General features: G+C 39.6%; 1 protein-coding gene across 1 annotated transcript; it reads right to left on the bottom strand.

Annotated features, from left to right (window-relative positions):
• Window positions 1-2,301: 2,301 nt before the first annotated feature.
• On the bottom strand, window positions 2,302-25,074 carry slc18b1 (solute carrier family 18 member B1). The gene is made up of 14 exons (XM_007903531.2): window positions 24,984-25,074; window positions 19,646-19,788; window positions 19,131-19,226; window positions 15,809-15,882; window positions 14,623-14,770; window positions 12,154-12,310; window positions 10,968-11,104; window positions 10,505-10,606; window positions 9,706-9,797; window positions 7,872-7,967; window positions 5,981-6,055; window positions 3,298-3,391; window positions 3,157-3,209; window positions 2,302-2,663 (listed from the first exon to the last, which is right to left on the bottom strand). The coding sequence occupies exons 1-14, from the start codon at window positions 25,048-25,050 to the stop codon at window positions 2,606-2,608; spliced, it is 1,392 nt and encodes a 463-aa protein (XP_007901722.1). The 5' UTR covers window positions 25,051-25,074; the 3' UTR covers window positions 2,302-2,605.
• Between the last annotated feature and the right edge of the window lie 564 nt (window positions 25,075-25,638).

The following is a 25,638-nucleotide window of genomic DNA, read 5'->3' as shown; positions in this document are numbered from 1 at the left end:
ATCCAATGATGCATTACTCAGGTTTACTCAGCACCAATTGCTTAATCCATGTCCTTGTGTAAGGAGCTTTGGCAAATAAATGTGCTCACCCTGAAGCTAAAACCACCAATATGATTCACTAGAAACTCAGACATTACTGAGGAATTCTGCTGGTAAGCAACAGAATGTCATAGCAGACTCGCAGCTGAAATCACTGCTCTGAAGCAACAGAAGAACATTGGAAGGTCCCCACAGTTTGGTCATGACATTTCGTGCCGACTTGGTAATTACATTGCAGCCTAGATTTGATATTGTAAATACAGATTACGTTAACTTCATCAATTTCTTTCTAATCAAAAAAGGGGAGGGGACATGGATGAAACAGGATCTCCCTTCTTCTTGTGACTGGTTTCAGCAACAATATTGCAGTGAGTAAATAAGGGTTGAATACCAGCAGATGAAGCCAACAGGCAGTCATCTGCCCATGTTTAGCATTGCTAGCCAACCATTACTGAGGCTTACTCAGCACCAACTTCTTAATCCATGTCCTTGTGTAAGGGGCTTTGACAAATAAATGTGCTTGCCCTGACGCTGAAACCACCATGTGATTCACTAAAAACTCAGGGACTATTGAGGAATTCTGCTGGTAAGCAACCGTATATCATGGCAGACTCACAGCTGAAATCACTGCTGTGAAGCAACAGAAAAACCCTGCAGTTTGGTCATGACATTTGGTCATGGGGGTGGGGGATGATAAGTTATGTATGATATTCAGTTCATTTTATACATTATTTTGTTCGTTCAAGGAGCCACCCATTCAAATACCTGCTCAATGGGTAAAGAGGTGTAAGTACAAGCTGTGGATAGAAGGATGCTGAGGAAGTAAGATGCATCCTTTTAAAGCAGGTGTTTTCAAACTGGATGGGGGAGGGTGTTATTGGGTGCAATTTGTTTTCTTGTCTTCCCAGCAATTTGCCCAAGTGGGGGTGGGAGGGAATGAGAAGTTGAGTGTAAAGAGGCCAGTCCTGAGAGAGAGGTACAAGATACCAATACATCATGTTCCCTCTGATTGAAATATCAGTCACTAACCAACAGCACCAACAAATTACATTTGTATAGTGCTTTTCAGCAGGACAGCCAGGGAACAAAAACAAGATGCCAAGGGGTAAGATGAGCCTGTAGCTCCTGAGAAGTGCATGAGCATGGCATGTTCTATAAAGACAGTGGTGCGCACAGAACAAATGGGGAGACACCACACAAAAGTTTGAAAAACGCTGCTCTAGGAAAAGTAGGTACTATTCTAGACAGGAAAGTTTCCATGTGTAAGTGGTGTACATATGGAACTGGTAATTTGGATACTTGAGCATGGTGTTGGATTTCCAACATTTGACTGAACGAAAAAATCCTAATCCAATTCTCTGATGTATTCCTCACATGAATAGATTTTTGCTTGTTTATGCTAATGCAATCAAGTGGGGCATTTTTTTTAAAAAATGGACTAAGAGGCCTCTGCCAAATTATTCCATATGTTGCCAACCCACTGGGAGAAGTTCTTCCAAAACTTCACTTTTACTCACATAGTCAATCACATCCTTTCGTCCTCAAATTCTCTATCAACAAAATAGTTTCTGATTAATTCTCTCATACCCTATTGACGTAAACACCACCACTCCTGCAACTAACAACAATCCTTACTAATAATTGGGAAAACAGGCCAATTTGATTGTTTTAGGACTTGTTAAATGCCTATTAAAGATGAATTTATACAGCATTTGAAAACGCCTGTGACAAAGCATATATTGATGTCAGATAAGACACAGAAGTAGTCATTGGGAAATATAATTGAATAAAAGAAGTGCATTGCTGGACATTAAGATCAGAAATTCCTGTCAGAGCTTGGTTTTAGTGGTATTGGTGGCTTCACATCTCTGGAAAAATGTTCAAGGTTATTTTTAGCTTCACTAAATAAATGAGTAAAATGCAATCCCTTCTCTATATACAAAAGGCCATTTCTACAATAAATCTTGTGAAGCACTGAGATGTCCTCCAGACACAACAGGCACGATATCAAAAGACAGGATTAAAATGGATCCTCAATTCAATTAAACTACATAAATTACTAGCAACTTCAGTGCATCACAAAATGCTATTTGCATTAACATCTGATTTTTCAGGGACAAATGAAACAGAAAACCAAGAACTTATAAACTAACTTTAGGTTAATTTCATCCAGTTACCAATTATTAAAATTGTCCTTACTCTATACTGTTAGTAATTAATTTATTTCAAACTCCAAAAAGCAAGAAAATGAGAATACAGTAATTCATTATATACTTGTACCTTTAATGTATTCTGTGTACAGTAGGAGGATATTGTGGCACAAAACAGTTTAATGCAAAACCTATTTGCCATATTACATTTGGTGAGCAACTAAATTGTACATCTTTTATATACATCAAGTGAATTAAATTAATACCACTTCTGAATATAAAGCACTTTAACATTAAGTAAATCATTTCCAAGTACATAATATGTGGTTCATCTGAAAAGTCTGTTAAAAATTTTTTTCCCCCTTTGTAGGTTTCCAAAGACTGGTTACAAAACAACTGTAGTTTCTTAAAACGACTTATTTCAGTAGTTGTTTGCTTTCTTCGGCTGTGCAATTCTCAATTCGGGAACAAGACCTTTTAAAAAGGTAGACAACAAAAATGACAAACATCACAACCAAGAATTTAAATAATGTCTAATTTCACAATTACATTTTGAGTCTATATGATTTTAAACTAACACCACTAATATGCAGAAAATTAGTTATGGTATCTTATTATAGTTAGTAATTATACCCTTTAAATCTTTTCCCCCAAACCTTGGGGAAATGCTAGCAAGACACCAATCAATTCTGTGAAGCACTTTGAGACAAAATATCAAATGCAAGGATTATTATTATTAATCAGCATTCCAGGATGGATCATACCCAATGAATCAGAACCAATGTGATTAGTGTAATGCCCAGTTTTCAAAATTCAATTTGAGATGTTAATCTTACATGAAAGGCATTATATACCTTGAAATGCATAGGATCACTGAATGTAGCTCAGCAAGTTAGTCAACAAATTTATGAACTTTATATTAAATGGCCCTAAAACCAGGCAAAAGGTTTAGCAGAATTGTACACACCTCCTCCTTCTCTGTAACATTTCCACTATGAAGTACAAACCCATCAACATACCCTAAAGATAAAGAAATTAGTCTGATGGTGATACCGTAATGTAAAAATGTTTCTAGGTACTTTACCTAGGTTAGATGGCCAATACTTACAGAAACAAATGGTAAACTTCCTTGTATAGCTGCAGCCCATTCAAAATCAAACTTTTCATATAGGAATCCACCCAGGGTCGGACCAATAAATGTTCTGTGTGGTTTTGAAAAGGATTAGTTACCAGCTAAACATAATAGTTTATGCCATTGCAAAATTTACAACGTGATGTTCATACCATCCCAAATTTGATCAAAACATTTATTGCCACTTTGGTGCTCAAATTCCTCACTGCGGTACACTAGCCAGACCTGCAATAAAAAGCTGCCTGGGGTCTTATGCAATGCAGAGTCATGACATACACATTTGCTTATTTTTGTCTGACTGCTTTATAAAGTACATGTAGGTAGGTTTACAGCTTATGTAGGGCACCCACTTCCTCCAGGTTCAATGTAGAATTGACTTAATTGTGAACAACAACAACAAGAAGATTTAATTTATAGAGTGCCTTTCATGTCGGGAGGACGTCCCAAGGCACTGGACAGTTGGGTCGGGAACTGAGCAGGGGGGAAATGGTCAGGGTGAGGGGAGGGAAGGGAGGGAGTGAGCAGGGGGTAGAGAGTCGAGAGGGGAGCTGAAGGCACGGTCGAAGAGAAAGGTCTTGAGACCGGCCTTGAAGGAGGAAAGGGAGGAAGCAAGGCGAAGGCACTGGGGGATGAACATCATACTGTGGGGGAGAAATGCCACCTGGTTTAGATTCACTCTCTTGTTAACATTTCAGATTATGCAGAATTTGGCAAATTGTTGAATTTTCATAACCATAATTTTGTATTTAGGAATATAATAATCCTTGCATTGATATACCGCTTTTCACATCTTCTAGACGTCTCAAAACACTTCACAGAATATACTGTAAAGTGAATTGACTGTATTTGTGGCAAAACGCAGCAGCCAATTTTGCACAGCAGTTTCCCCACAAACAGTTGTGGATGAAGTGACCAATTCTGTTATTTTTTTTCTTGAGGGTTTATTATCAGGCATGTGGAAACTTGCCTAAGGTTTGCTCTGCTGGGAATCGAACCCACGTCCCTTCCTTGCGAGGCGAAAACTCTAACCACTGAGCTACAGGACTTCACATACAGATTATGCCAAATTCCTGATGCTTTTTAAAAAAAAGGTTAATCTAGATCCATGTGGAATTTCCAACTCTTAAAACCTTTGCATAAAGTTTTACATACAATTCACTAAAACCTCCATAATGCACAGCATTTTGTAAACTAGATCTATAGTGGTAATTTTAACAATTTAAAGGCATAATTCTACCGTGGAGTCCTGTAGCTCAGTGGTTAGAGCACTCGCTTTGCAAGCGAGAGACCTGAGTTCAATTCCAGGCAGGGCGAAACCTTGGGCAAGTTTTCTTACTCCACACGCCTAATAATAATCCCTCCAAAACAATAATAAATTGGTCATTTTCAATCCACGACTGTTTGTGGGACACTGCTGTGCGCAATTGGCTGCCGCGTTCGCCCACAAATATACAGTCAATTCACTTTACAGTCTATTCTGTGAAGCGCTTTGGGACGTCCTCCCGACGTGAAAAGCGCTATATCAAATGCAAGGATTATTATTATCATTACCAAACATATTGTAAGACAATTAGACATTGAAATAATTGGCAAATTAAAACTCAGAAGCACAATGCAATCTAGTGTCTGTTGCCATTCAGCTCAGGTTACAATACAAAATTACATTTGGGAGGACATCCCAAGGCATTGAACAGTCAGGGATTAGGACCTGAGGGGGCAGGGGGGAAGGTTAATAGAAGTGCAGAAAAAATTGCACAAGCTGAAGTCCAAACCAGAGTAATAAGCCTCAAAGAAAAAGGCAGTTCCGTTTAAGCCTTAAGGCCTAAAGAGGAACCCAATACAGCAGGCGCTTTCAGAATTGTTTCTCCTCTTCTCTAGGAATTTTTTGAAAATAAAATAGCAGATGTTGGTCTCAGACCAACTGACCAAACACATTAAGCTCATTCATATCAAGAGTCGTTGTGGAATCAATTTAGCAAAATATGAATCTGTATCATAAGCAAAATAAAGGGCATATGCTGGAAAATCAGAGCAGATATTCTACCAAGATGCTATCCGAAGTGAATGGCGTTATATAAAAGCAAGTTGTTGTTGTAGATATTAGCAACTGAAAGAAAAGGTGATTCTGATAAAGGTCAATGCCTGGAACAGGTGCCCAATTAAAAAAAAACTTTCTGATGCAATTTGATAATATAATTTATATTTCTCCTCTCTCCTCTTTGTTCTTATAGGAATGTTTTTTTTAAAAAAAAGTTGGTCAAGACATCCAACAAAAATATTGCAGCATGCACACAGTCACCAGTTAAGATCATATACAAGCAGCATTGCCAGAGACTCCATTTTGTAAGAATCACTGCATGCATTCACAAAGTAGCCTTTCACTTTTGACAAATTAATGGTCCACACTCATTTGACAAATAATGGTCAACACCCTAAAAAGATTTAAAAATGTTAACCAAAGGCATGGTTGGAGACACATTTAAAATTTTCAAAGACAGGAGAGAATAGCAATCTGGTGCTTTTGAAAAAACAGCCATTGTACAAGTTACTTATTCCTCAAGTTTTGTTTAAAAATCCAATATGTTAAAACAGAACATGACAGATGAGGTACAGCAGAGCTTGCACAAAAAACCCTCAAGTTAATTAACGGTATACATACCCCAGAGACCAAAATGCTCCAAAGATTCCAGACACCAAACCTAAAGTACCCAGTCCTTCTTCAAAGCCATTCTCACTGAAAGAGAAAAATTGCCAATATTTTTATTTAAAGTATCTTGTTCTAGTAACTAATAGTTTGAGCATCAACAGTGGCTCAACTTGAACAGCAAAAGCAAGCCAGAAATATACCAAGATGCACTGATCCGTCCAATAGTCTGCACATCCAATTTCCCTAAAGATCCATCTCATCTCTCAATAAGCCCCAGTACAATTTAAAGAATTTGGGTAGTTTCTCTTCTCTCCCCTCCACCCCACATCTTTTTGCTTGAGACAGTCCAATAAAGGACAATATCTCCTTGTACTGTAGCTTTGCTATAAAATCTGCAATTAATCTGGTTGTCCTCTGCTGCACTCAATCTGAAATATTTTGAATTAGTGAAACCAAGACTGCATGCAGCTCTCCAAATGTGGTCTCACCAAAGTCAGATACTTTAAAAAAAACCTCCTTTGACTGAATACAAAACTCTTTGCCACACATCATTGTTTGCTTTCATTTGCCTACAAATACAGTCACCCCATTTCAAAGTAAATTCTTTGAGACCTCCTTATACAATGTGATAACATGCAGTATCAAATGTAAGGATTATTATGCTAAAATTGAAGGCTTCACTTTAAGATTAGCTGGGGAAAGATAATCAAGGGGATCCAGATAAAGTACTGTCCTGTGATGAGGCCAGTTATATTTCATTCATTAAGTCCAATTTGTTTAAAAGGGCTGAAAGATCAAGAGTGTTCAGCTGTCAATAACAGCCTCGTGCCCCCAGTTATTTATTGGTCAGGAATGTGGAATTCTCCTCCACATGCAGATTACACAGTTGAAAGTCTATAGATTTAAAAGGACATGTCTGACAAACAACCTTGAAGTGATCAATTTTATTTGGGAGATTGTTGTCCAGGAAATTGGGAGAAACTCTTTTGTCAAATAGTGCTCTGGTGATTTATGGAGCCAACAGTGGAGGCAAAAGTGCTATGAGGAGACACCAGCACTAATTTGATCTCAATGGTCAGTTTCTGTAATATCCCAGGAATCTGGCTTCATTCTGGATAATTGCAAATTCTCACCAGGTCTTCAAATTTGAGCACAAAATAGTAACTACAAAAGGGTTCAATGATATTAAAGTAGTATCAGGTTTTGATTACACCATTTCCACAACATTTATCTCTACCTTACAAATATTCTGTCACTCCCACAAAATACATCTAACAAATGTAAAGTGCATTCAGCCAACAGCACACACAAGGACAAACTTGTTATGGCCATTTGGTGAACTAACTACAAGCTAAACAATTAATTTCATATTAAAAAAATGATCTTGTAGTTAGAGGGATTGAATAAACAAACTGATTAAAGGCACCACTGCACAACAAAGCCATACAAACCAGAAGGTCACAGGTTCAGAGCCTTGTTGAGCAAAGTTGACCGATTTCAGCCAGGGCATTAAAATTGGCTTCAGTGGTTTGGGGGACAGAGTTGGGACGAGGGAGGGCAGAGAGGGTAGGAGGGCAACCGAAGGCACTTGAGTCATGCCTTGAAGGAGGCAAGAGAAGGAGAAAGGTGAAGGGATTGTGGGATGGAATTCCAATGAGTGGGGGCAGAGAGGCTGAAAGCCTGGAGATCACTCATCACATCTCCCAGGAATTGTTAAAATATTAATTCTGATTTCAATTATGGTCATCGCTCAAATTAGATTTGGACCAGTATGCAAATTCTGATTTAATACAACTCGATGCTGAGAGAGAATGAAGTTGCTTTATTCAGTGCAGTTTTTTTTAAAAACAATAAAAAAATTATCGCATTACAATATGCAAGAAAGGCATCAGAATATTCTTACTAGGCACAGTTGATGATTTCTGGAAACGTTGGAATACCGCACATGCCAAGTGAAAACCCAGTGAGGATTAGCATGGAAATAAACATCCAGATCTCACTGAAAAGAAAGAATCATCTTAAATCATCTTAACTAGTTGTGCCACACACACACACACACACACGCACGTGTGCGCATTCTCCGAATGACCAAGGCAAACACAATCTAACTTCACATGTAAATATCTATTAGAACTTGCACGGTATTTTTCGCGTGGCCTGGAGGATTAAACTTTCTAAATGGGAATCATAAGATCTATTGAAATGATAAAATTACTACGACAGATGCCAGGATTGACCATAAATTCCCACTGAAATTTCTGATGGAAAAAAATGAGCTAGATGTCAGACCATAGCAGTTTAATTAGAGATAAGAAAGGATTTGGAGCAATATTGATCATTTACGAAAATCTTTGCTAGATATTCCGACGTTTGGATTGTAAACTGTGTGGGAGCACAAAAATCAGAATTCCTTGCGCTGATCACTAGAGGTTTTTGTAATTCAGTCACTCTGTCAATGCCCATTTCTCATTATGAGACTTTTGAAAATTGCTGAGCTTTTTAAAAGCATAAAGGAGCATTAAGCATTTGGAGCCCTGTAGCTCAGTGGTTAGAGCACTCGCCTGAAGTGAGAGACCTGGGTTCGATTCCCAGCAGGTGAAACTTTGGGCAAGTTTCCTTACCCCACATGCCTGATAATAATCAAGAAAAAAAAAATCAATTGATCACTTCAATCCACGACTGTTTGTGGGACACTGATGTGCGCAATTGGCTGCCGTGTTTCGCCCACAAATATACAGTCAATTCACTTTACAGTATATTCTTTGAAGCGCTTTGAGACGTCTAGAAGACATGAAAAGTGCTATATCAAATGCAAGGATTATTATTATAAGGCAGCTGACCCAATGTCGCCATGGCACTCTCAAATGTTTTGCTGATTAATCCAGGCTGAGGGATCTGATGCTTCACAGCTCCTCTTCATGCTTCAAGAGTGCCTACCTCTCCCCCATCCTTACTAGTACATATTGTTACTCATTACATTTTTATATAATATGCATTAGAAATCCTTGCATTTGATATAACACCTTACGACAGACATGTCTAAAGGTTTTTCACAAGATACTGTAAAGTGGAGTGGCTCTATTTTGTGGGCGAAACCCAGCATCCAACTGTGTACAGCAATGACCTACAAACAGCCATGGAGTGAGTGACCAATTTGTGGGATTGTTGACAAGGGTATAGTAGAAACTCCCTTCCTTTTTGAATATTGCCATTGAATCCTTAACAGGCAGATGGGACCTCAGTTTAATGTCTCATCTGAAGGACCACACCTCTGACAATGCAACACATCCCCAGCACTGCATTGGAGTGTCAGCTTGGCCATTGCTCAGACGCGTGCTTTTTGGGGCCATTAGAAACCTCTTCTCTACTTTACAGAGTGAATATGCAGAATAGATGACCAGGGAGATTCTATAAACAAAATCCATGAGTAAATTATAGTTACCTGGTAAATACAATTCGAGAGAGTGTACAAGAACTTAAGCTTTTCTAAAAAAAACTGTTGGGTAAGATATTTTCACCACAAGAACCAAAGAGTTTTGCCGACAATTTTACACCAGGTCAGACAGTCACACACAGAGCTCAAAGGCATCTGAAATGGGAAATAAAATCATTCTCCTGCATCCGGTACATTTTGCCAGGGTCATAGTCCAGATTGTCATGACTCAATTATTTACCATATCACATAGTAAAATATTTTAATAAGTCACAAAATAAAGTAGATGAGAAACAGGACCTACCTCTTGATATGAAAAATAGGTATTGGTCCCAAAAATAGAAAACTGATAGATGTTAACCAACTTCCTATTACTATTAGCCACTTCCTGGCTCTCTAGGAGAAAAAAATACAAGTGAATACAATCCAGTTCACATTTATATACCGCTTTTCACCTCAGGAAGTCTAAAAGTACTTCACAGTACTGAATGGGCACCCAAGCTGGGGATTTGAGGGTGTGAGGGGAAAGATGATCAGTATGTGGGTAGAGGTATTGTAACATGCCTTGAATGAGGGAGGGAAGGAGTCAGAGAGACTCAGATGGAATTCTAGAGATCAGGGACAGAATAAGGACATTGGGAATATTATTCCCTTGTACAAGTGCACTAATAATGTGCATTACTATGGTAGAATTACATATCAGATCCTTCAGTTACAAAGGCATTTTAATTTGAATTCCAAAGATAGATCGGATTACGGGATTTAAATATCCTACTACAGACTGATAGGATGCAAGCTCTCTATTTCTTGATCCTAAATTCTTGTTGGATGGGGACAGACACTGCACAGGGTGACTCACAGCTTTGGGAGAGAAGAAAATAGAAAGGTAGAAACTATACAGTACCACAAAAGTGTGGTGTTTATTAAGAAATTCAAAAGCCTGGTTGCATAGTTACAAATAAACCAAATCAACTCAGTTAAGTGTTACTCAGGAACACAACAATGAAAGTGATAAAAGTGAAATGGAAAAAAAAGTTTCAAACTATACACACCAGATTTAACAGCCAAAGAATATCAAACAAAAGTGAACTATGTCAACTTACTGGTATTCGGTCACTGACAAATCCAAGTAAAGGAGAAGAGAGCGCATACGACAAAGCAAAGCCCACATATACCAATCCCACACGACCAACTGGAAAGTTGAACTGTAAAAGATTTAACATTCATTAAGCTTTGACCATCAAGATTCTGAATGCAAAGGAAACATTTAGAACATATTACACCTCCTATAAACTAAATACAGATAGGGTTGCAGAAGTGACACCGTGCTTGTATGAAAAATGTCTAGCATTAATGCAACAAAAGTTCTCCTGAGAGTGCGAGTTATGCTAGGACACCTAGAGGATCTGGAGAAGGAGGAAAAGTAGAAAAACAGGCATAACTAGACACACACTGCATTGGAGTTCAAAGACAGACAAGACTCGTTCAGAATTTGCCCCTTGTCATTGTGTTCAATCTTCAGCAAGGTGGTTACATTTTTACCAGCTTAGGAAAACAAATTCTTACCTTTGCAATAACAAACAGGGACATGGTGGGATCCAGAAACCCAATGCATGAACTTATAGAAAATATAATCAGTACTACAAAAAACACTTTGGGAAGTGCAAGTAGTGTCCAAAAGGCCTTGGTGCTACGAATTCCATCTGAAAATATGAAATCATTGATAAAATACAGATAGTTTGAAATATAGCTTATCAAACAGAATGCACCTCCTGCTTTCCCGTTGGTTAATTTAATACTCAAGAGTCCTGTTAATCAGTGCGAGGAGGGCAGCTCCAACGATCCAATGTAGGTCAAGTTGGTAGCCTGCAAGATGGTGGCAATGCTCTCAAATATTTCATTCTGACCAGTATTGCCCACCAGAAAGCTCGCAGGGATTTCCTGGTACCTACCATCCATCTAGAGAGGGCTCAAACCTGCACCTGTCCAACTAGAAACTAAGCCCTATGCAGGGAAGGTGGGGGGGGGGGCAGGGAAGAAAGGAGGTAAACGGGGTCTCCTTGGAGCTGAACTGGCTGCAAGGCGACATGTTTGGCAATGGAATGTCAGAAACAAGCCAGTACTCTGTGGTGGTCTCAGCAGTCCAGTTCCTAAGCCAGATGGGTCTGCAATACTGCAAGGGCACTGCTGCTGACAGTACAGCCAGCCAGGCTCATTGGACCTGAAAGGGCAGACCAGTCACTGGGGGCAGGGAGTCATCCCACTCTGCTCCTGTTAATTCTGCCAAAAATCAAAGTCTGATGGATAGGTTGGTCCTAGCTGGACAAGCAGCAGGAAAGCTTGCTCAGCAGTGATAGCAATGACAAGCTATGCGATTTTAAACTCTGGTTAGACTCCAGCAGTACAAACACTCCGGGGTCACAAAGGCTCAGGTCTCGCGCCTAATACTTTCTGGGATCAGGTAAGCAGGATACGTCCCTCCAGGGAGAGAGTGTGCATTCCATTCCAAAAATGATGTGCAATTTCCATGTATAATTCACAAATTGTTCCAAATCTGACTAGACTTTTTATGCTCATTTCAACGTCTACCTATTTCCAAACAAAATGTTAAACTAATGATTATACGTGCCCCAGGATGATGCTGATTTTTTTTAAAAAAGACACACGATTTGCAATCTGCATTTTTGTTTTAAAAAATGACCCCCAAACAACTCAATATAAACAGCGATAAAATATAATAATAAAGTCTTACCATAGCTTGGTAAAATCCATATGTTTAAAGGCACCATTAAAAGAACAAGACATCCAAGTACGATGAAAGGAACTTCATATCCAAACGACTGGTACAAAAAACCTCCAAATGGTGGTCCCAGCACTAGACCAAGTCCACTGAATATTTCCATGCATCCCTTTTATATAAAAAAAATCAGCATTGATATCACCTTATCATGTTGAACATCTCAAAGTGGTGGATTTGAGATTTACTGTAGGGTATAGAGACTGCATTTGTAGGTGAACATGGCAGATAGTTTGCACGCAGCCATATGCTCATCTGAACATAATGTTACAGCAGACGTCATTTGACCATTGTATCCATGCTGGCTCTCTGAAAGAGCTAACCATTTAGTCCCAGTCAATGCCCTTCATCCTTTTTCTAATTCAGTTTCAAAACCCATTATGGATTCTATGTTACTGTTTTTGGTAGGAGCGTGCCATGTCTTAATGTGTAAAAAAAAATTACTTATTTTTGTAAGAATTATTTTCAGGTGTTCTGACTCATGATCATCTGTGTTAAACTCTAACCTTTATGGTCAGCCAACAAAATAAATTCTTGATTGAAGATTTCTTGATTTGACAAAAATTTTCAATCAAGAAAAAAAAACTGAAGTCACTCTACCAATTGACCACGGATTCACCGAGATTCATTTGAATGTTCAGGGGCTGCTTCTTGATAGCCCTCCAGCCATTTCCTGCCAGTGGGCCACAAGTTGGCCATCGCCGCTTTAACATGAATGTTCTTTAAAACAAACTCATTGTAGGAGTTTGGTAATTTCCACAAAAAGATGATCAAGACACGATTTGAAATGAATCGCAAGACAAGTTGAAGTCACAGGAGATTTTTTAAAAAAACAGTTAATTATCAACTAATGTTGCTAAGAAAATTTGAAACTCAAATAATGGGTTGTTGAGGTGTCATTTTTTTCCCTTTATTTAGGCATTAGGATATTTATTTATAGTACTTCTATTCATATAACACATTTGATGACTAATCCTCCCACAAGTAGATTTTTCAGCATGTGTAGACATACTTTAGAATCAAAAGTTTAAGACTGACAGAAATTGGTAGATATTTATCCAGCTACTTTTTAATATTAAGCATCTTCCACATCATGACATTTCAAAGTGCTTCACAGCATATCCTGTAAAACGTAGTGACTTTTGCAACTGATTACAGTATGAGCATAAAACATCTGCTTATCCTATTTGAGCAATTTATTAAGGTTGCATTGATTCTCTGCGTGGTTAGCAAAAAAGACACTTACCAAATCTGTTAATACAAAACACAGGTTACACCAAATTAATTCTGCAACCAAGTCCCCATCATGCCTCTTTCAATCGATTAATCTTATTTTATTAAGCCATTTAGAGCAATTTCCCAATGTCTTGAATTGTGCATTACATGTTCTTTAGCACAAGGGAAAAGGTTATACAGAACAACTATTTATTTTACTGGTAAGAGGATAATGAACTATTACTGGCACTCACACTTGTGGAAAACAAGAGGATTGGGCAGCCTAATCACAAGGTGACTTGAACTCAGCGTACGCAAACACTCCCAGAGCAGTGCTCACGGACTGCTAAATTATCAGAGGTGGCATCCTCTGTCATTTTGGCTTAGTGGTAGCCAAAGTGGTACCCAGAAATTTGTGGGTTCAAATCCCATATAACCTTGAATTTAAGTAGTCAAAGATGACACTGTGGGAGAGGGGTTTTGTTGTCAGAGATGGTGTCCTTCGGATGATATGTTAAACTGAGGTCCTGTCTGCCTGTTCAGGTGGTCATTAAAGATTCCATGGCACTAATCGAAAACAGAAGGGAGTTCCTGCCCAACAAATCCCTCAAATAAAATTGGTCATTCACTCCATGGCTGTTTCTGGGATACTGCTGTGCACAACTGAGCTGCCATGTTTGCCTAAAAATAGACAATCACTCCATTTAACAGTGATTCCTGTTAAGTGCTCGGAGACATCCTTCTAATATAAGGTGCTATACCCAATGAAAGCATCATTATATCCTTACAAGATGTTTAACCTAGGTCCTGTTCTAAAATCCCATGGCACTAATCAAAATAGGGAGCATCACCCGGTATCCTGGCCAACAAACCCCCAGATTAAAAAATTGGGTCTCACTTCATAGCTGTTTTGGGGGTCAGTACATTTTATTGAAATTGATGAAGCACTTTTAGATGTCATGGCTTGATAATAATAATAATAGATAAGATGCTATATCTGATGCAAGGACCATCAAATGATGAAAGAGAAGATCTAATCAAGCATGTTGTAGGATATTTCATCTTGGTTGCTAAACTAAATGTTTATAGAATGCATTTATTCACTGGAGAAGTCATGCATGTATAGCTTCCTAAAGATATAAACTAGCCATATCAATGGAGCAAGTCTATTTCACAACTATATTAGATAATCTGGTCACATTTACTTACCATAACTGTGGCAACATTTTCTGGGAAAGCCCTCGCAAGAATTGAAAACGAAGCAGTCATGGACCCAGCAAATCCAATAGCATCAACTGATCTTATTATGAAACACAGTGCAATAAAGATACCTCCATCAGGAGCTCGATTCAATAAACTGGGGAGAAGGGAAAAGACAAAAAGGATGCATTCTCTTTTATAATTTAACAAATGCTGCATGTTTCAATTAAATACTTTAACTTTTTTTAAAAAAAGCAATAGCGAGATTCATTTAATCGAATGGCAAATATTGCTGCAGAAAAGTACATTAAAATTTTCCCTGAAAATGGCACTTAGTTATAATAATAATTTTATGATATAGCAACTTATGAGTCTTTGAGGCATCTCAAAGTGCTTCACAGAATACACCGTAAAATGAATTGACTATTTTGTGGGTCGTCCCTTGAGATTGTTAATCTGTAACCTCTTTGAGTAAAAAGTCGCATGGACATTGGATAAAGGCAACATCAATGCTCCAGTCAGATAACCAAATGAGTCTTGATGTCTGGCATACAAACTCGAGAAAGTAGAGGGCAACCGGATGTAGCAACAGTTTACTTTCAGGAATGGAGAGGAAAATAATTGCACTTTTTATCTCCAACACACCCATGTAGACAAAGATGAAGTTTAACTAAACCTGGTGTGTATAGTGTACTGTGCAACAATATAGGAAAAGCTTCTACCACAATCAATACAGATGCAAGTCAAAGTGTGTAGAGTGAACAATACAATTAATGTCAGATCTGAGGTTATCCTGATGGAATTTTTAAAATTAAATTTGGACAGAAATTTCAGACGTTAGATTATTGCTGTGAATCCCAGGGATGCACCCAATGGTTCAATCTCAAATAACAGAAAAACCTAAGAATGGTTTGGTCAGTTTTCAAACATTCAAGAAAAACAATGCTCTGAAAGCTAACATTGTTATTATTGTTCAAGTGGAGTACTACTAAAATGGTCATTTTATATCCCAGGGCTGTAGAAAATGAGCATTATGGACGGATGTGATCAAATTGGCCAAGAGACTTCATCCAAACCAACATGCCCATAAATCCATTTACAATTAATAAAGTGGTTGTTTAAAGAGAAAGTAGTTATGCTGAGAGATTCCACGATGCAGGCATCCAGTAACACAGGGCGAAATGGAATAACTCACCCAAAAAGAATGGTGCAGCAGCCAGACACAAGCATACCAACCACAAAGAGGAATTTTGCTCCAATTTGCACAATCTAAAAAAACAATTTGAAGAAGGTTTTACCACAACACAGTCATGGTTTAGAAGAGTTGTGTTCATTTTCTCAGGTGTGTGATCACACAAGACAGTTTTAGCAAACTTTTCTAGTCTCTTTTTAATCAGCACTAATTTATTTAGCATTATTCATGATAGCTAACTAGATATGATGAACCTTTATAAAACACTTGTTAGCCATCAGCCAGTAGTCCTGGAGTTCAGGATGGAGGTAGAGAGGTAGAGTTCCACATACATGTGGAAATTTACCCCATATCTGCAGATGACGTGACCAAGGGGGAGCATGTAGAGGGTGAAGAGGAGGGGACCGAGGACAAAGCCCTGAGGAACACCGCACAAGATAGTGCGGGGACTGCAGGAGAAGCCGTTTGCTGTGATGAAGTGGAGGCGGTGTGAAAGGTAGGACCTGAACCAGTCAAGGATAGAGCCTTGAAAGTTGAGGTGGGAGGAGAGGCGGTGGAAGAGTGGTCCACTGTATCAAAGGCGGCGGAGAGGTCGAGGAGGACGAGGAGGCAGAGGGAGCCCTGGTCACACATGGTCAGGATGATATTAAGGTTTACAACAGAGCAGATGGTCTGGATACAAAGTTAGCTGAACTCAGGAGAGAAAAGTGCACATATGAACTGCTGCTGGCTCAAATATGTACAAGAATTCTGTGCATCATACAGAAGCTAGTTTGTGGAACTACTTCATTGGGCCATATACTTTAGTTTGGCCAACTAATCTCTGATCTCCTTCTCCTCTGTCACCACCTCCACTCAGCTAACTCAAGCCTGCTATACATCCCCCACCCTCTCTGCAAGATCATTGGTGCCGGGGCCTTTAGTTCCTAATCCCCTAACCTATGGAACTCCCTCCACCACTCTCACCCCCTCTCGGTCTTTAAGTAAAATCATAAACCCTACCTCTTCACCTCCCTCAGTATTCAATTGTGCACACACAGGTGTGTAGGTGTGTATCCTTACACTACAGAAGTAGTTAATTACCTTCATTATAAAGTGCTTTGAAACATCCTCTTCACATGAAAGGCACTGTATACGTTCTATTCTAGCTTTCAACATCCAACATTAACTAACCAATTCAATAATAATGCTTGCATTTGATATGGAACCTTATCACATCATCAAGATGTCTCAAAGTACTTCATGGGATATACTATAAAGTGGTTTTGTCTGTATATGAAACATGTACAGGCAAAACCCACAATCTCCCCTAAAGTATTCACTAAATTAAACTGATTGGAATTCTTAGAAAAACATCTCTGTGCATTAATGCAAAGGAGAAAATATAAATGGGCAGCAGCTTATACTGTTACAAAAAAAGTTTCCAAAAATGCAGCTTTTTGCTCCAAAAATGTATACAAGTTCTATCATCATTTTGGCTGACAAAATGTACACTTAATTTACCCATTCCTTGGGCTGAATTATTAAAAGTAAAGTTGAAGTGTTTGGTGGTCTTCACCATAGCATAGTATGTAGCTTCTTTACCAGTGGATCAATCTGCGGCCACAAATCTGGCCAAGCACAGTAAGCCTTATACAAAAGGGTACAGTTAAAATATTACATATTTATTCCTAGTACTATTTTCTTTTTAACTTTGAAAGTTGTACCCTGTCAACACACCAGCAACAATGTATATTACACTTTTTCAGAATGCACACCAAGTATTAACACAATTGGATTCAACTTTTTCCTCTTACACTCCTCTGCCTTTCCAGCTTTTTGCCAACATAACCTTCTCATGCCTTTATTTTCTCCCTGGAAATACATTATAGGGCAACCCAATTATAACATGCTGTTTTGCGATTCATAAAATTAGACATTCTACACATCAACTGCCTACAACAAAAATGTACACCAGTTCACGTCTGGTTTGAGAGGTTACTGCTGAAGTAAATTATGGCACAGACTTGCCACTTATTGTGTGTAACATAAATATTTTCATATGACTTGGTGCCCTGCATGTTGGGGTGGGTGGGGGGTAAACATCACTAAGTGCTTCCCAGGATTTTCAAAATCTGACGATTTTGTAAGCAAACATTTGGAGGAATCCAACCAGTGAATTATAACTATTCGAGCATCAATACTAGAAACACTTGCAGGAGTAGTTGAGACCAACCAGTCTGCTTCCTACGTGCAGAAAGTGAGCCAATCCTCACCAGAAGCAAACCACACTTGCAGTAACTGCAGGTCCATAGTGTTATGAAGGAACTTGGCGAGACACCAAGCAGTGTAGTTGTCCTGGATATAGTTATTTCCAGAAGATCATCCATTCTTTGGTCGCCTCATTAACTTTAAGTTCTGTCTACATTGTGATTCAGGTGGGCGCAAGAGAGGCCCTGCTAAAGACACATGGAATAGTTCTAGTTAATCCTGCTCGATCATCCTTTCCTAATCCAAATTTACCCCCAAAATGCAACTTAAATGACTGCTCCTTATGGATTAAGGAATATTGCTGGCAGATTAGCTGCTGCATTTTCTGGTCTATTATAATTTTGTAAAGGTACTTTGAGACTTTGGCAATTATACAAATGCGAATTATTAAGTTATCATTTAGCACAAAATAGTTAATGGGTTCAATTATTCATTGCATTAGTCGACCAGTATGAAGTTTGGTCAGATTCAAATACATTTTGTTTAACAGTCAACTTTATAATCCTTGCATTTGTTTCTTGGACAATTACAACAGAAATTTATATAGTATCCTTCAACAACTTCCATTTACAGTATATAGCACCCTACACGCAGGTTAGTGTCTCAAAGCGCTTAACTTTCGTGGAGCTTGAAACCAAATGGGGAGAGATGGAAGATGACCTTAGACACGGTAGAAGAGATCTGAAGATGAGCAGGTGGAGGGATTGAGGGGGAGAGTTTGAGTCTCAGAGTGTGGTGGCGGAAAGTACAGCCAATGATGGTGGAGCAGAGGGGATGGGGGACGTGCAGGAGGTGGGATCCAGCTGAGCAGGCGAGGGAGTTAAATAATCAGGGGTGGGCAAGAAACTATCGATTGGAAAACTAAGCTACATCCTTACGTTTCACTACTTTGACAAAAATGATAGTCATTATATTCGCAATGGTAGATCTTTGCTTTTTTGTAGACATAACTGGAAGAGAGAATTAGAGTAAATAAGTCCTATTAACAGTAACTTCAAAATGTTCAACTTTCAAACACCCAACAATGCCAAAGCTGATGTCAACAAAAATCCTCCCCAAATTATATTGTACTTACATATTTTCCTAATATCAGTGAAGATACAAGGTTAAAGAATGCAAAACATCCAAAAATCATTCCAACAATGGTGTCACTGACGCCTTTATTTTCTGCCTGGAAATACAAATATAGCATTGCCAATGAGCTGCTCAAAACAATTCATACAAATTAACGAAATGCATTTATATCCTATAAATGTGGGGAATTATAGTAACACATGGCTTCACCTCTCCACAAGAAAGAAAAATAACTACATACAAGCCTTTGTAAACAAGTTACCAACTACAAAAACTCAATATGTTAAAAGTATTTTACACTAATACAGTGGTTGCAGAGAAGAAATGGAACAAGTGTAGGGGGCATCAATTCTCCATGGTAAAGTTAGATGATCCCGGCATCTCCTTTAAATTATGTACTACAAGATATTTAGGTTCATTCAGAAATTATGGGAAAAAATTCCCAAAGCAAATGTTAGGATCTACAAAATAGACATGGTAATTATTAGGGTTCACGGGTAGAATTGTATACATTACCTCCTTCGGAAAGAAAGGTCCCAAAATAGAATAGCAAATCATAGAACTAAAGTTCACTGATGCAGATGATACTAATGTGAATATTTGATATCTCGTCATCTTTGTTGACTCTCTTGGGTTTTCATGCTGCAAATCACTTGAACCTGTTACAGAATAACAAGAATAAAGACCTCCCACAAGCAAGTCACATTACACACTTTCACATGGGGTAGAGATCAGGAAACCCAAATTTTGTCCTCTCAAGCCAAGGATGTTGAGACCAATTTTCTAACACACACATGTTCAGCATCAAACCATAGCAACTCTTATGAACTATTCAATTTGGCTGCACAATTTTAAACATGAAAACATCACACTGGTTATAAAGCTAGAATACTATAAAGTTTGTAGAATGCAATGTTTGTTGCACAAGTAGAAGGTTGCAGAACTTTTTCAACAATGTGCATGTCTGACCTCTCGGCAATATCCTGTGTATTTTGATTTGAAAAAGTATTGATAACTGCAAAGTACACTATTTCTATATTTCCCAGGTTAATTATATGCAACAACAACAACTTGCATTTATAAAGCACCCTTCATGCGGGGTAGCACTTGGCAATGAGCCAGGGAGAGAGGGAGGGAAAGGTGGCCATAAGCACAATGAAAAAGGAAGGTCTTTGGATGGGATTTGAAGGTGGGAGGGTGGGGGCAAGGCGGAGGGATTGAGGGAGAAAATTCCAGAGTTTTCGGGGCATAGTGGCCGAAGGCACGACCACCGATGGTGGAAAGGAATGGAAAAGGGACAAAAGGAGGCTGAGACGGCCAAGCGGAGGCAGTGGGTGGGGGAGTGGGGATTAAGCAGGTTGTATAGGTAGGGAGGTGCGAGGGCACAAAGTGATTTGAAAACAAGTGAGAGGATCTTGAAATCGATCCGGTCAGTAATTGGGAGCCAGTGGAGCCTGGTAAGGACTGGTGTGATGGCGGTGAGTATGCACTGAATCGGCACTTCCAATAAAGACACAAAACATAAGACAATGCTATAGAAATTGGTAATGCATTGAATTTACAATTTTTTTAAAAATCGCAATTTTTTCCTTTTAAAGAAACAAGAGGTTGAAGCGCTCAATAAAGATTGAGCACAACTAATGTGCAATGATGGTGCAAGTTAGTAACCTGGAGGACAACTTTGACTATACTGTTCAAGTGCTTACTCAAGTAAAATGTGTTACAAGTGGTCAAGAATACCATAAATAAATAATAATCCTTGCATTTGATATAGCACTTTTCAAGTCTTCTAGATGCCTCAAAGCGCTTCACAGAATATGCTGTAAAGTGAATTGACTGTATATTTGTGGGCGAAAAGCAGCAGCCAATTGTGCACAGCAGTGTCCCACAAACAGTTGTGGATTGAAAATGACCAATTTATTATTGTTTAGGAGGGATTATTATTAGGCGTGTGGAGTAAGGAAACTTGCCCAAGGTTTCGACCTGCCGGGAATTGAACCCAGGTATCTTGCTTGGAATACAAGTGCTCTAACCACTGAGCTACAGGACTATTTCAATTGCTCTTCAAGTCTTGTTCTATTGGTTTGATATTTGGAAATTTCCAAGTTTTTCATCTTTTATTTTGCTTTTGTGATTTTTTATCTGTTTTTGAAGCCCTGAATGATTTTCTTTGTCCTGTACTGAAGCTTGCAATGCAGTATTCAGTTTACATTCAGAAAATTTACCAGAATTTACCATGATTCAGTCTACCATAGAGGAAAGGAACACCAGCACAAAGTCAGCAGCTTGGCAACAAGCTTTCATCCATCACATACAGTTATGCAACTTTGTTATGGATGCAGGGTAGAACTAAAGAGTCATTAATAACAATTCAGAGCCTTTAAACTAGGATGCTAAATAGGATAGAGAAAGCAAACCAAGAATAATATTTTAATACACCAAGATATCAGGATAAGCCGGTCCAGGATTGTGAAGAGCTTTTTTTCAGGACAAATTTACACTGAAGGCAAGTCGTGGACTGGGATTACCATTGAATGAATACTTAAAAGCTTCAAGAACATGAAGCATATAAATTCTTTCATCCAAGCAATTCTCTCTTGATAATGAACATTCTGCTGTCAAACTCTTCACCAACCTATTCAGGGAAGGCAACACCAAGGAACTATGGAAATTCTCTTCACTCTTAAAAGTAATTTAATAGTGCTTTTCAAGTCAGGAGGATGCCTCAAAGAATTTACTACAGAGTGTAGAGACTTTTTGGGGGTTATCGCAGCAGTCAATTTTACACATAGCAATGTCCCATAGGTACAATAAACCACTAACCAGATTGGACAGTAGAAAATGAGAACACATTACAAATCTCTTCCTGAAGATCAATTTCTCAGGTTTTAAACAAATTAGCTCATTCACATCCAGCTGTAAATGAAAGAGGATCTAGACAACAATGAGTAATAAAAGGGTCTGCGGTTTCACCTTTTAGCTAAAAATTGACCCATGAAAAGTTTTAAATAGACATGAATTCTAATTCCTGGGAAAATGCTGGAACACCTATCAGCCTCTGTGCTGGCATGTAAAGTTTAGTGTCCCAATAAAACAAGCACTTCTGGAAAATACATTTGGGTTTAGTTAGGCAGAAAAATTAAATTTGGAAAGAGTCTTTTGAAAATAATTGTTTTCCAACTTCACAATGGTTTAATGGGCAAATTCGCTGCAGCATTAGGCCATATAAATGAGCTGTTTCAGGCTCAGATTACCATCCGGGCTGTTAACTGATCTCCAACCAAAATAGTGTCCCATCACCCTTGAATTGGGGAGGACAAGACAGAATGGCTGCTCCCAATTAATATCCAGTGACCCATGCAATTATGTGAACATAGAAGTGGACTCAGCTGTGATAAGTAGACACCAGTTAACTAGCTTCCAAACACAAACTTCACATACTTGGGCAAGGTAATGTAAGAATATATTTGTGATCTTTCATGTTTTTTAAGGCTTTTAATGAACCTTTATATACATTTAGAATGTAACCTACCCATAATCCTTTAATAAGGTTTGTTTGATTTAATAAGGTTTGTTTGATTTAATAACTAACTTAGCAGAGGTTAAAAGCAGCTTTGCTGGTGGACCGGTTGAAGTCAGCTTCTCATTACATTTCATGTTTTCCTGGGAAGATGTACACTCCTCTGAGATAATGAGCAATCAGGTCCTTAAGCAGAGATGTAAGAACAATGGACCACAGAAAGAAAAGGCGGTAGCCTCAGACATAAAAAATAGCAGCAAGAGTAGGCCATTCGGCCCCTCAAGCCTGCCCCGCCACTTTAATAAGATCATGGCTGATCTTCTAACCCAATTCCATTTACCCACCCTATCCCCACATCCCTTTAGTTTTTAAAAATCTATCGATCTCAGTCTTGAATATGTTCAATGACTGATCATCCACAGCCTTCTGGGGTAGAGAATTCCATAAATTCACTACCCTCTGAGTGAAGACGTGAAAGGCGCTCTATAAATGTAATTTTGTTGTTGAAGAAATGTTTTCTCAACTCAGTTCTAAAAGACACCTTGCTCTCTCAAGATTAAGAAACAAGCAGGCTGTGGAAGGCTTTCTAGAAATTGTCCATATCTCCCTCTCTGCAAAGCAGCTTGTGATCAGTGGGGGTATCTCTGTGACCAGGGGAGATGGAGTTAGAAACAGATTAAAGAAAGATGTAGCTTTGAAATTGTTGAAATCGTCGTAGAGGGTCAGTGCACTTCCCAGTGGAATTAATATTGATTCTATTATACCTATGGTCTCCGTTTTAAGAATAAGTTAGGCTGTTTTTACTCCACTGTATTGGTTGTCTACATCCAAATCTCTTACAGTACCATATGGCAACTAGTACACATTGGAAAAAGTAAACCCCTTTGAGGAGAATTTCATATAATATACATAAACTATAAAAGGTAAAGTAAAAGATTGTTAAAGAATAAATGTTAGGCAATAGCCAGACTCAGTAGGGACCAATTTTCCATGGGTGATTTCAAGCTTCCTATTGGTACTTTGCACTTAATCCAGACTTACGTTACAATGCAATCCTGGGATGTTGCTGCAATGTCAGAGGTGCTATGCTTCAAATGAAACATTAAACCTGTTCAAGTGGACATCAAAAGATCTTGTGGCACAACTGTACTGTATGCAAAAAGTTTCTCCCAATGTGCTGGCCAACAGTTCCTCAGAAAACAATGGTCATTCACTCATAGCTGAGTGTGGGCGTTGCTGTGCACAAATGGTGCATTGTATAAAACAGTGAATACATAGTAATCCAGAGAAGCACTTTGAGCACTATGTCAAATGCAAGATTATAAACAGCAAAAAAAACTTGATAAAATGCACAGAGGCTCATCTCAGAAAAACTTGATGTCTGAAGGGAATTATCAGTGAAATTAAAAATTTTACATGCAAATGCTCATCTCAAAGTGATGTTTCAAAGTTATATTCATATCACATCTTTCATGTCAGGATGACATTTTTCTTCAAAGGAAAACTGCCATACATAATGTACTCTTTTGTCTCTGGAACTCCATCCCCCAGTGCCTCCGCCTTGCTTCCCCCTTTCCTCCTGCAAGGCCGGTCTCAAGACCTTTCTCTTCAACTGTGCCTTCAGCTCCCCTCTCGACTCTCTACCCCCTCCTCGCTCCCTCCCTTCCCTCCCCTCACCCTGACCATTTCCCCCCTGCTCGGGTCCCGACCCAACCGTCCAGCGCCTCGGGACGTCCTCCCGACGTGAAAGGCGCTCTATGAACGCAATCTTGTTTTTTTTAAAAAAAAGTGATTTTAAACAATCTAAATAAAGATAATTCCAAGATTAAACCTGGAATTCAATAAAGGCTCGCCAACAAATAGTTATAACACAACGGGGCTTTGTTTTAACAATCCAGAGCATTGGGATTTCTAAGCCACTGTTCCTGCTTTCAGTAAATAAAATTTCAAGGTTATCAACAACGTTTAAGTACCTAAACCTCTCAACGCTGTTCACCTGGAGTTCAGTAACACAACAACTCTGTAACACACTGCCCCCACCATCAGGCATTGGCACAGCAGAGACTGTGAGCTTTCCAGATTGAACACACACACACATATAATATATATAAACACATACATAGTAAATACACATATATATAACACATACATATAATAAATACATATATATATATAATAAACACATACATATAATAAATATATATATAAACACATAAACCCACACCTGTATAAAAGACACATATTTATAATAAACACACACACAGTCTCCAGAGGTACAGCCCCACAGGGCCTCTCGCTGTGGAACATATAAAAAGGAAATGAAATGTCCGTCACCTTGGATTGTGCTGTAATCTGCAGAGACGAGCAGTGCCCGGGTCTCCTCTGCCGCCGCCGCGCTCATCCCGCCCTGCCCTGCCCTGCCCTCCCTCCCGCCCTGCCTGTCCTGCCCTGCCTCCCGCCCTGCCTGTCCTGCCCTGCCCTGCCTCCCGCCCTGCCTGCCCTGCCCTGCCTCCCCTGTCCTGTCCTGCCCTCCCTGCCTGCCCGCCTGTCCTGCCTGCCCTGCCCTCCCTGCCTGTCCTCCCGCCCTGCCTGTCCTGCCCTGCCCTGCCCTCCCTGCCTGCCCGCCTGTCCTGCCTGTCCTGCCCTCCCTGCCTGCCCGCCTGCCCTGCCCAGCCAGCCTCGCACCCACAGCCCGCGGTCGGCACCACAGGCACAGCGAGAGGCTGGAGCTTCAGTCAGACACCCTCGGGGGGGGGGAGGGCTGTGGCTCAGACCCTCGGGGGGGGGGGGGAGGGCTGTGGCTCAGACCCTGGGGGGGGGGGAGGGCTGTGGCTCAGACACTCGGGGGGGAGGGCTGTGGCTCAGACACTCGGGGGAGGGGGGGGGGAGGGCTGTGGCTCAGACACTCGGGGGGGGGGGGGGGGGGGGGGAGGGCTGTGGCTCAATCCCTCGGGGGGAGGGGGGGAGGGCTGTGGCTCAGACACTCGGG

The sequence above is a fragment of the Callorhinchus milii genome, unplaced genomic scaffold (genome assembly GCF_018977255.1).
Source record: "Callorhinchus milii isolate IMCB2004 unplaced genomic scaffold, IMCB_Cmil_1.0 Scaffold3, whole genome shotgun sequence".
Classification (NCBI taxonomy): Eukaryota; Metazoa; Chordata; class Chondrichthyes; order Chimaeriformes; family Callorhinchidae; genus Callorhinchus; species Callorhinchus milii.
The sequence above is the reverse complement of the archived record's forward strand: the minus strand, read 5'-3'. Positions and strand labels throughout refer to the sequence as shown.